The sequence below is a fragment of the Sus scrofa genome, chromosome 18, assembly GCF_000003025.6.
Source record: "Sus scrofa isolate TJ Tabasco breed Duroc chromosome 18, Sscrofa11.1, whole genome shotgun sequence".
In the NCBI taxonomy this organism is placed as follows: Eukaryota; Metazoa; Chordata; class Mammalia; order Artiodactyla; family Suidae; genus Sus; species Sus scrofa.
In genome coordinates this window covers 50,603,831-50,615,923 of record NC_010460.4, presented here as the reverse complement: position 1 = coordinate 50,615,923, position 12,093 = coordinate 50,603,831, and the positions used below count along the sequence as shown (strand labels likewise).

Genomic DNA, 12,093 nt, shown 5'->3' with positions numbered 1-12,093 from the left:
TCTCTGCTGTGCTTTGGGTTCGGTCCCTGTCCTGGAAACTTCTGTGTTTCCATGGGCACGGCCAGAAGAATAGAAAGACCTGAAAGCAAATTACTGGAAGTCAGTTTCTAAGGAAAATCAGAATTGGTTTCAGGTAGAGGCAGTGGTTTACAGAGACGCAGGGACTACGTGGGACTGAGAATCCCATTCAGATCGTGGGGCTGGCGGGGTGGCTCGTCTGTGTCCGGTGTGTGGTCTCCAAAGGAGTGGTGCCTTCTGAGGCCCTCTGTCCTGATGCCTCCTGCAGCAAGGCGCTCAGTGCCCCCTGGCCTCTGGCCCTTTCCCTCTTTGCTGCAGGACCTTAAAGAAGCCAACTTCGACATAAATCAGCTGTATGACTGCAATTGGGTTGTTGTCAACTGCTCCACCCCCGGCAACTTCTTCCATGTGCTGCGTCGCCAGATTCTCCTGCCCTTCCGGAAGCCGGTCAGTTGGGGTGTCCCAGCTCAGAGAGGCCTGGCCTGAGGACTCCAGAGCCCCGGCCCAGTGGGAGGGTGGACGTGTGAGCGGGTGGTCGTAGGTGGTGCATTGAGCTTGGAGGAGAGGTGAGCCCCACAGGGGCCACGGGAGCCGAGGGTCCCAGGAAGCAGGTTCCTGGGAGGGGTGTTGAAGGGTGAGTAGGGGAGAGAGAGTGTGTGGGGCGGGGGGCTCACAGGCACAGTGCCCTCTGCTGCTGGCGGTCATGGTGTAGAGCCAAGCAGGCCTCTGCGAGGACGGCCCTGGCCACAGGCAGGGACGCCGAGGAAAGGCTCAGGGGTTTTTCCAGGTATAGGGTGGGGGGCGCCCAGGGCCCAGAGCAGGCTGGGGCGGGCCCGCCCTCAGGGAGAGGACAAGGGCGAACAGCGTCAACCTGGTTCCTCCTCTTTTCACCCGACCCGCGGCTCCTCCTGACCACAGAGCTGGGAGGGCAGCAGCAGGTGCCCGTTCGGAAGGCGAGGCCCGGGCAGCCCCTTGCTGTTGGTCCTCCTCCTGGGATCCTTAGAACCTGGTCCATCATGAGCCTGTGCTTCTGTGTTTCAGTTAATCATCTTCACCCCCAAGTCCCTGCTGCGGCACCCCGAGGCCAGAACCAGCTTCGACGAGATGCTTCCAGGTAGGCGTGAGGGGTCTGAACTCTGCGGGGCTTGGGGGCTCATACTTGTCCGTTTCACCGCGATCCTTGCCACACGTCTGTCGTTGGGTAAAGACCGCTGAATGTCACAGCCCGGACGTATGTGCTCGTGTGCGGTTTGGTCAAACAGCCTGTCCCGCCTGCCACCAGGGCCCGCGGGCTTGGCCAGTGCCTTCCCGGTCTCCTTGAGGGGCAGGGCAGTGAGTCTGAGGTTAGAGTCCACCCTGCTGCCTGGGCACTGCTGCTGGAGCCTGAGGGCAGCTGGCCGCCCGGGACAGGGGACAGGCACCGGGTGAGCAGGCCCTGCCGAGGAACCCGCCAGCTCTGTGGTGTGAGGCGAGGCCCACAGCGTTGAGGTTTCCACCCGGACAGCAGGTGGCTGGCACAGCGCACAGCAGCCCCACACACCGCCAGGCTGACGGGGCCAAGGGAGCCCCCCTGCTCCCAGCCGTAGAGCTCCCTGTAGTCTTCCATCAAGGTAAACCCCTTCTTTGTTTGGGTTTTTGCCCTTTTTTATTACGATGATGCAGTATGCATAATGGAAAGTTTACCCCCTTAGCCATTTTTGCGTGTGTTCAGTGGCATTAATACGCACATTCACGTCATTGCACAGCCGTCAGACCCCATCCATCTCCAGACCGTTTTCATCTTTCCCAGCGGAAACTCTGCACCCATTAAACAACTCCCCCAACCCCTGGCACCCACCACTCTGCTCTGTCTCTGCGGGTTTGACTCCTCTAAGAACCACATATAAGGGAAATTGTATAGAATTTGTCCTTATTTCACTCAGCATAATGTCCTCAAGGTTCATCCAAGTTGTAGCAGGTGTCAGAAGGTCCTCCCTTTTTAAGGCTGAGTAATATTCCATTATCTGTATGTACCACTTTTGGTTTATCTGCTCATCTGTCAGTAGACACTTGGCTGCCTCCGCATTTTAGAATGAAAGGTGGCCTTAGGCGGCCTAACCTTTTTTTTTTTTTGTCTTTTGTTGTCCTTTTTAGGGCTGTACCCGCGGCATATGGAGGTTCCCAGGCTAGGGGTCGAATCGGAGCTACACCAGATCTGAGCCGCGTCTGCAACCTACACCACACCTCACGGCAACACCAGATCCTTAACCCACTGAGCAAGGCCGGGGATCAAACCCGCAACCTCATAGTTCCTAGTCGGATTCGTTAATCACTGAGCCACAACGGGAGCTCCTCTATATTCTAGACAGTAATGCCTTATCAGGATTTCTTGGTGGCTCAGTGGGTTAAGGATCTGCCATTGTCAGTGCAGTAACTTGGGTCGATGCTGTAGTGTGAGCTCGATCCCTGGCTCAGAAACTTTGGCATGCAGAAGGCCTGGCCAAAAAAAAAAAAAAAAAAATGTAACTTTATTGATAGGCCTTACACGCAGTAAGATGCATCCATTTAAATGTATGTTTAAAAAAAAAAAAATGTCTTATCAGGTATATGACTTGCAATGATTTCTTCCCATTCTGTTTGTTGTCTTTTGATTTTCACAAAGTCCACCTTATCTGTTTTTTCTTTTGTTGCCTGTGCCTTTGGAATCACATCCAAGAAACCACTGCCAAAGTCAATGTCATGAAGCTTTTGCCCCGGGTTTTCTTCTCAGTTGTGTAATTCCAGCCCTCATGTTTAAGTCTTTAATCCATTTTGTGTTATTGTGTGTGTGTGGTGTGCGGGTCAGCTTCACTTCTGAGTGGATGTCTGGTTTCCCCAGCACCTTTTGTTGACAAGATTGTCCTTTCTTCATTGAGTGGCCTTGGCTCCCTTGTCCCAATCACGTGACCTCGCATGTGAAGGTTCATTTCTGGGCTCTCCGTTCTCTTCCATCGGCCTCCGTGTCTGTCTTGGTCCCAGTATCACCCTTTGATACTGTAGCTTTGTAGTAAGTTTTGAAATCATGAAGCATGAGTCCTGCAGCTTTGTTTTTCCTTTGCAAGATAGTTTTGGCCCTTCAGGGTCCTTTGGGATGCCATGGATTTTAGGATGGATTTTTTATCTGCAAAAAATGTCGTTGACATTTTGATAAGGATGCCATTGAATCTATAGATTGCTTTCTTAGTAAAAACATAACAGTCCTAAGTCTCCCAGTCTGTGAACACAGATGGCTTTCCACTTACTGCTGTCTTTAATTTCTTTCAGTAACATTCGATAATTTTCATTGTGCAAGTTTTTCATTTTCTTGGTTAAGTTTATTATTAAGTATTTTATTTGATGCCTTTTTTTTTTTTTTTTTTTGTCTTTTTCAGGCCACACCCATGACATATGGAAGTTTGCAGGCTAGGGGTCGAATTGGAGCTACAGCTGCCAGCCTATGCCACAGCCACAGCAATGCAGGATCCAAGCGGAGTCTTCAACCTACACCACAGCTCACAGCAGTGCCAGATCCTTAACCCACTGAGCAAGGCCAGGGATCGAACCCGCAGCCTCATGGTTCCCAGTCGGATTTGTTTCCTCTGTGCCAAGACAGGATCTCCTATTTGATGCTATTTTAAATGGGATATTTTTTCTTAATTTTTGAATTATTAATTGTTACTGTATAGAGATACAGTTAATTCTGAGTATTGATTTTCTGTCCTATAATTTTGCTAAATTCATTTACTAGTTTTATAGGGTTTCTTGGCATGTAGAGTCTTTAGGGTTTTCTACATATAAGATCTACAAACTGGTAATTTCACTTCTTCCTTTTGTTTTTTTTTTTCTTTGTTTGTTTTGGGTTTTTTTGTTGTTGTTTTTGTTTTGTTTTTGCTTTTTACGGCCAAAAAGCATATGAAAGTTCCAAGACTAGGGGTCGAGTTGGAGCTAGAGCTGCTGGCCACAGCAACCTGGGATCTGAGCCACATCTGCAGCCTCTACCACAGCTCACAGCAACACTGGATCCCCAACCCACTGAGCGAAGTCAGGGATCAAACCCGCATCCTCATGGATGCTGGTCGGGCTGGTTACTGCTGAGCCACGACAGGAACTCCCTACTTCTTCCCTTTCAATTTAGATGCCTTTTATTTCTTGTTGCTGCCTAATTGCTCTGGCTGGAGACTCCAGCTCTATGTTGGATAGAAGGGGGGGGCAACGGGCATCCTTGCCTTGTTTACAGTCTTTCACCACTGAGCGCGTTGCTTACAGCGGGATTTTCACATCTGGCCCTATCGTGGGAAGGTGCCTGCCTTCTAATCCTAGCATCTGTGTGTGTGGCCTGAGTGTGAGCATGTTGCGTGTTGCTTGTGTGTCACGGAGTGAACCCCTCATTTTGAACGCAACCTCCACAAATCGCCTCCGTCCCGGGGGAGTGGTCCTGGCCATGAGCCTCTGAACATTTGCCGCAGTTGTGCGGAAAGTTTGAGTGTTTGGAAACTCATGAGGAGTCTGGCAGAGTGGTCCTGGGATGCTCTTCTAGACATGGCTCTCCCCGAAGTCTGAGACAGGTCCTTCTAGAGCATGAGCCCTTGCTGTCCGCAGCTGGCCTTGCCTACTGTGCCCTTCAGGCTCCCTTGGTGTGCATTCGTGCAAGGGCATGGCCGGCTGGAGGAAGGGAGGGAGCCAGAACCCTCAGAAACCGCGTGTTCTGGTGGCCGCCTTGTCACAGCCCCATCTGCGGGCCCCCGCGTGTGCACAGCCACAGCAGGGGGGCCCTGGGTGTCCTTGGCCAAGTCCCGAGCGAAGCCCCCGGCCATGGGGATTCTCTCCAGGGACCCACTTCCAGAGGGTGATCCCAGAAGACGGCCCTGCAGCCCAGAACCCAGAAAACGTCAAGAGACTGCTCTTCTGCACCGGCAAAGTGTACTACGACCTCACCCGAGAGCGCAAAGCGCGAGGCATGGCCGAGCAAGTGGCCATCACCAGGCTCGAGCAGGTGAGGGTAGCCGGCGCTGGCACACCCTCCCGCGGGAGCCGGGGTCCCTGGGCTGCCCGCCCGGAACGCCAGCTCCTTGGAGCCAGGCTCGCCCAGCTCCTGAGCCTCTCGTGACAGGGGCCCCGTCTCCCCGCAGCTGTCGCCCTTCCCCTTCGACCTCCTGCTGCAGGAGGTGCAGAAGTACCCCAACGCCGAGCTGGCCTGGTGCCAGGAGGAGCACAAGAACCAGGGCTACTACGACTACGTGAAGCCCAGGCTGCGGACCACCATCAGCCGCGCCAAGCCCGTGTGGTGAGCATGCGGCCCTGCCCTCGGGCGGTGCCCCGGGGCCTGGGGCGCGCAGCCGGGCAGTGGCCGTCACCGTCGCCGCTTGCTGTCACCCTCTCAGGTATGCGGGCCGGGACCCAGCGGCGGCTCCGGCCACCGGCAACAAGAAGACCCACCTCACAGAGCTTCAGCGCCTCCTGGACACGGCCTTCGACCTGGACGCCTTCAAGAACTTCTCGTAGACGCGGCCCAGGCTGCGGGGGCCGCCTCCACGTCCCCACTGCCCCTCGCTTCTCAACTAAAGAATAGTGCCTCGGCGCTGCCCGCACCTCTGCCCGCCCGCTGCACCGCACACTCCCCCTCGCTCACCTAGGCATCAGGCTGCCGACCCCCTCACATGCGTGGCCACCCCCAAGCCAGCAACTCCCCAGGCTCCGTGACTGCTGTCCAGTGGAGCAGCTTCAGGGAGGCCTTGGGGAGCCAGGGGAGAGGGAGCCCCCGCAGGTGTCCTGGGGGGTCAGATCTGCACCCACCCCCCAGCTCACCCAGCAGGACGGGCCTCACGTGGCATCCCCAGGTGCTGGCCGTCCTCGTCACCCAGCAGGGGGACTCCCGCACCTGGACTTGGGTGGCTTCCTCTCCCCCATCCCAGCCCCAGACCTCTCAAAGGAGCCACCGCTGTCAGAGGCTTGGCGGGGTGGGCCGGGTTCTGGCGGGACCCTCGCGTGCAGCGAACCCTGGGCACTGCTGAGGGGCGGCTGGCGGGAGAGGGCCTGAGGCTGACCTTGCACAGAGAGGGCAGGTCCGCTCTCTGCAGAGTCCATCTCCCCCCTCGAGGGTCCCGGGCGGTGGGGGGGCCCGCAGCCTCCACCCGCCTAAGGCTGGGCAGGGAGGCGGGCCGGGCTGTGCATGGCCAGGAAGCCCCACCGGGGCTCCAGGGCCAGGGTGCCAGTCGCTGGTCAGGTCCTGCTCTCCCTTCACCTCCAGCTCCGCCCCCTTTCCTCGCTCCCTCTCACACGAAGGAGACTGAAGCCTTCTTCTCTCTGCTGTGCCAAAGCTGGTCAGAAGGGGGAGAGGAAGGGCAGGAGTGAGGGGCAGCGCTGGGCCAAGGGGCCAGCCCCCCCGACCCGTCACAGGGACAAATCTGATTTATTTATTTTGGTTAAAAAAAAAATAATAGAAACAACTTGGCATTGCATTTGGCTTGACCCATAAACTAAGTTATCCTTGGGCCCGTCTGTGTGGTGTCATTCTTTCTGTTCCCCCTGCTCCCCAGCCGTCCACCCTGCCTGGGAAGCTCTGCCCGCAGGCATGCGCAGGACTGAGCAGAGGTGGCTGAGCCTCTGGCCTCTCTGTCGTCGTCTTTGCAGGTGACATCTGGTGCATGCTGGTTTCTGAGTGTCGCCTGCCCCAGGTCCCCCAGTGCCCTCCACCTCAGAGAGGATCCTGTAGTCTGGGCTTGAGCCAACCCGCTCATGGCAGGTTCGCCCTAGGGCATGCTAGCACCCTCTGGAAGCCTAGGCAGCTCATCGCACCTCTGGAGGGAGCCAGCCTTGCCAGCAGAGCCTTCATGAGGCCGTGTGTTCCCTTGGCAAGTGCCCGACTGCCTTGAGCCCACAGCATGGCACCCTCAGCTGCCCGGGTGTGCACCTGGGGGTACCTGCCAGCAGTGGGGCCCCCAGTATTCACCCCATCCTTTGGGCTCTGCCCAGGTCCCTTGTCCTTGATGCCATTTCAAAATGTTATTTTGGAGTTCCCGTCATGAGTCAGCAGTAATGAACCCGACTAGATCTGGCGTTGTCATGCACTGTGGCTCAGATGCAGCTCAGATTCTTCGTGGCTGTGGCTGTGGCATGGGCCGGCAGCTATAGCTCTGATTTGGTCCCTAGCCTGGGAACCTCCATATGCCACGGGTGTGGCCCTAAAAAAAAAAATCTTCATTTTGTCCTGTGGCTGTGGCTTGCCCAAGGGGTGCTGCAGTCATGGCATGCCTCAGGCAGATGGGGCAGGGAGGGACAGCAGGACAGCGGGACAGCTGCTACCTGCCCCCCTGCTTACAAAAGCATCTCACCGTCCCCTCATCTGATGCGGTCAGCCAGGCAGATTAGAGCTGACAGAGGCCAAAACTGTCAGGAGCCGCTTCCCTTCCCTGTGTGGTGAGTTAGGGCTCCATTCTCACCCCAGTCCAGAGCCCGTTTGGGGTGAGGTCTGAGATGAAAGCTGGGTGCACCCCTCTCACAGCTTCCAGTCTGGTCAGGGGACACACGGAGCCAAGAGTGCGGGGGTCTGGACACTTCCTGGAGGGGCACCTGAGGGAGTCCCCGGTCCCTCCGCAGGGCCTGGGGCCACAGGGGTGGGTGGGGCTTCAGCAGGCCCCTCCCACACCCGTGGGTCTGCAGTCCTGCCCACGTCCACAAGGTTCTGGAAGGATGAGGAGCAATCAGACCACACTGGACCACACTCCCTACAAACGATTCTTTGGTCAGCTCTGTTCTGCTTCCACTCCCAACTGCCCCTTTCCTAAAATTGGAGGAGCGGATGGTGAGAAGGGAGCCCAGCAGGGTGCTTAAAGGATCTTGGCGTTGCCAGAGCTGTGGCATAGGTTGCAACTGCAGCTTGAATCTGACCTCTGGCCAGGGAACTCCGTATGCCATGGGGTGGCCAAAAAATAAAAAAATAATAATTTTTTAAAAGTAGGAGCTCCTGCTGTGGTGAAGCAGGATCGGTGGCGTCTTGGGAGCACTGGGATGCGGGCTTGATCCCTGGCCCGGCTCAGTGGGTTAAAGATCCGGTGTGGCCGCAGCCGCAGCTTGATTCAAAGCTGTGGCTTGGATCTGATTCCTGGCCCAGGAACTCCATATGACACGGGGTGGCCAAAGAAAATTTTTTTTTTAATTTTTTAAAATGAAGGAGTTCCTGGAGATCCTGTCTTGGCGCAGCGGAAACGAATCCAACCAGGAACCATGAGGTCATGGGTTTGATCCCTGGCCTTGCTCCGTGGGTTAAGGATCCGGCGTTGCTGTGGCTGTGGTGTAGGCCGGCAGCTGCAGCTCCTATTCAGCCTCTAGCCTGGGAACTTACATATGCCGCGGGTGTGGCCCTAAAAAGACAACAGACAAAAAAAAATTTTTTTAATTAAAGAAATAAAGGAGTTCCCGTCGTGGCTCAGTGGTTATCGAACCTGACTGGCATCCATGAGGACTCAGGTTTGATCCCTGGCATTGCTCAGTGAGTTAAGGATCTGGCATTGCCATGAGCTTCGGTGTATGTAGGTCACAGACTCGGCTCAGATCTCACATTGCTATAGCTGTGGCGTAGGCCTGTGGCTACAGCTCCTGCAGCCTAGAAACCTATATGCCACAGGTTATAAATAAAAATAAAATTGGGAGTTCCCATTGTGGCACAGCAGAAACAAATCTGAAGCGTATCCATGAGGATGACAATTCAATCCCTGGCCTCACTCAGTGGATTAAGGTTCTGGTGTTACCGTGAGCTGAGATGTAGGTTGAAGACGTGGCTCAGATCTCTGTTGGCTGTGGCTGTGGTGTAGGCCAGCAGCTGCAAATCTGATTCAACTCCTAGCCTGGGAACTTCCATATGTGGCAGGTGCAGCCCAAAAAACGCAATCAATCAATCAATGAAATTACATCTTTGTTAGATAATTCTAACATTTCTATCATCTTGGCATTAGCATCTGTTGATTGTCCTGTGTCTTTTGTTTGTTTGTTTTGGCCATGCCTGCAGCATGTAGAAGTTCTCAGGCCAGGGATCAAACCAGAGCCAAGGAGTTCCCGTTGTGGCTCAGGTGGGTTAAGAACCTGAGTCGTATCCACGAGGATCTGGGTTTGTCTTTTTTTTTTTTTTTTGGTCTTTTTAGGGCCACACTTGTGGCATATGGAGCTTCCCGGGCTAGGGAGTGGAATCAGAGCTACAGCTGTCCGTCTACAGCACAACTCTTGGCAATGCCGGATCCTCAACTCACTGAGCGAGGCTGGGGATCGAACCCGCATCCTCATGGATACTAGTCAGATTTGTTTCCCCCCCACAACCAGAACGCCATGTCCGCTTCCTTGACACAGAGAAGCCGTTTTTGGCCCGAGCCGGTTCGAGGTCTAAGCCTGGCCTCAATGCTTTTGCCCTTGAGCAGGTCTCAGTGGTGATTATCCTAAGGGAAGAAATGACAGCGGAGACGACACAGCCCTTGTAAATTCTTTCGATGGCAAAAGACGAGCCTGAAGCGCTTTCTCAGCTGTTTTGCAGAATTTTAACCCCCCCCATGAAACCATTTTCTGACCCTCAAGACTTAAGTCAACTAAAACGTGGACTCTGTCCACTGCCCAAACCCCTCATGAACATGCGTGCCCACTTAGCCTAAAACTTCCCCAGTTTGGGGAGTTCCCGCCGAGGCTCAGTGGTTAACGAGTCCGACGAGCATCCATGAGGACTCTGGTTCAATCCCTGGCCTTGCTCAGTGGGTTAAGGATCCAGCGTTGCCATGAGCTGTGGTGTAGGTCGAAGATGTGGCTTGGATCCCGAGTTGCCGTGGCTGTGGTGTAGACCAAGCAGCTACAGCTCCGATTCACCCCCTAGCCTGGGAACCTCCATGTGCCGTGGGTGCGGCCCTAAAAAGACAAAAGACAAAACAAAAAAAAAAAACAAAAACAAAAACACTTCCCCAGTTTTGCTGTTTGGGGAGACACTGAATGGTCAGGCTACTCAAGATGGCTGCTCTCTTGCTCACTGTCCATCCTCTGCTCACCAGTGTCTGCTTCACCTACCCAGGGCTGACCTTCCTACTTACGTGCCCCAGGCCCCAGCTAGTGATTATTCTTATCATCAAAGAGGCCGTGAGGGGCCTGCCCCTTTGCTAGTTCCCTGGGTAATCAATGAGCCAACTGACTCACCAACTCCTCCTATAATTGGCAATCTCCCCTGCCCCCTCCTCCCCCCCTCCTCAGAGCCACAGATCTATGATGGCCTAGATGTCCTGCCTGCTGTCCTCTGCACACAGTAGGGTGTCACTCTAGGACCTTGCTTCAGACAGGTAAACTCCCCCATGCATTAAACCACTGATGTCTCTGTTTCTGACTCCAGGCTTTTGTTTTGTTTTGTTTGCTTTTTTTGCTTTTCAGGGCTGTACCCATGGCCTATGGAGGTTCCCAGGCTAGGGGCTCAAATCAGCGCTATAGCGCCAGCCACAGCCGCAGCCACAGCTCACAGCAACACCAGAGATCCTTAACCCACTGAGCGAGGCCAGGGATTGAATCCGCAACCTCATGGTTCCTATTCATTTTCTGGCCCTCCACTTGGGAACTCCTCTGACTCCAGGCTCTTTCTTCACTCTTGTTTTGTTCTGTTTTCACTGCCATTCCTCTGGCACATGGAAGTTATAAAAGAAAGAAGCCATCCAGAAAGCCACGCCTGGTTCTCTTTCTCTGGGGACACCCTACCCTATCTGCTCACACTGTGAGTCTGACAGGGGCTCCCGGCTGTGGGCCCCCTTACCTGGTGGGTCAGAAGGATTTTGGTGTGGCGCTCTGCTCCTCTGGTTTTGGTTTCCTGTTGCCTCCAGAGAAAATCATCCTGTCCTATAAAATAGAGTGGGCAGTCATCAAGACTATTTTAAAGATTTATTCTGGAGTTCCCGTCGGGGTGCAGCAGAAATGAATCCAACTAGGAACCATGAGGTTGCGGGTTCGATCCCCGGCCTCACTCAGTGGGTTAAGGATCCAGCGTTGCCGTGAGCTGTGATGTAGGTCAAGGATGTGGCTCGGATCTGGTATTGCTGTGGCTGTGGTGCAGGCCGGCTGCTGTAGCGCCGCTTTAACCCCTAGCCTGGGAACCTCCATATGCCATGGGTGTGGCCCTGGAAAAGACAAAAAGACCAAAAAATTGTTTAAATTAAATATTTATTATTATTATTATTTTGTCTTCTTAGGGCTGCACCGTGGCATATGGAGGTTCCCGGCCTAGGGATCCAACCGGGGCTGTAGCCATCAGCATACCCCACAGCCACAGCAACACCAGATCCAAGCCACATCTGCAACCTACACCATAGCTCACAGCAACCCTGGATCCTTAACCCAATGATCAAGGCAAGGGATCGAACCTACAACCTCATGGATACGAGTCAGATTCGTTTCCACTGAGCCACGACGGGAAGTCCATTGTTTAATTAATATTAAGTAGTTTTGTTGTTGTTTTTGGCCTTGCCCTCAGCATTGAGAAGTTCCCTGGCCAGGGATCGAACCCGCCCCACAGCAGTGACAACATCAGCTCCCAACCCACCAGGCCATCAGGGAACTCCTTAAATAGTTTTTACCAAATCTGCAAATTTGCCAAATCTCCAAATAATGCATCCTTATTCATAATTTGGTGCATTCCTTCCTGTCATTTTTTTGTGCCTTTAAAGATAATTTTTAGGGAGTATCATGGCTCAACGGAAATGAATCTGACTAGCATCCATGAGGATACGGGTTCGATCCCTGGCTTTGCTCAGTGGGTTAAGGATCCAGCATTGCCGTGAGCAGTGGTGTAGGTTGCAGATGCAGCTCGGATTCTGCATTGCTGTGGCTGTGGCACAGGCTGGCAGCTACAGCTCTGATTCGACCCCTAGCCTGGGAACCTCCATATGCCGCGGTTGTGGCCCTAAAAAAACAAGACAAGAACACTTTGCCACATGTCTTTACTTCTATCTATACACCCTTACTTGCTTTGGATTAAATCACGTGAGGCTGAGTCGCTGACCCCGTGACCCTTCACCTTAAATACTTCTCCTTGACAAGCTCCTAAAAACGAGGATATTCTCCCACACCCAC

At 54.0% G+C, this 12,093-nt stretch overlaps 1 protein-coding gene across 9 annotated transcripts in view; it reads left to right on the top strand.

The window, feature by feature from the left end:
* OGDH (oxoglutarate dehydrogenase) overlaps positions 1-6,509 on the top strand; it is a 75,576-nt gene extending 69,067 nt beyond the window's left edge. For all 9 annotated transcript variants that reach the window (XM_021079061.1, XM_003134891.6, XM_021079062.1 and 6 more), the window contains 5 exons: positions 337-465; positions 1,060-1,132; positions 4,845-5,008; positions 5,145-5,299; positions 5,397-6,509. In XM_021079061.1, coding sequence (XP_020934720.1) covers positions 337-465; positions 1,060-1,132; positions 4,845-5,008; positions 5,145-5,299; positions 5,397-5,517 — 642 coding nt within the window. In that variant the 3' untranslated portion in view covers positions 5,518-6,509. The remainder of the gene's footprint in view (positions 1-336; positions 466-1,059; positions 1,133-4,844; positions 5,009-5,144; positions 5,300-5,396) is intronic.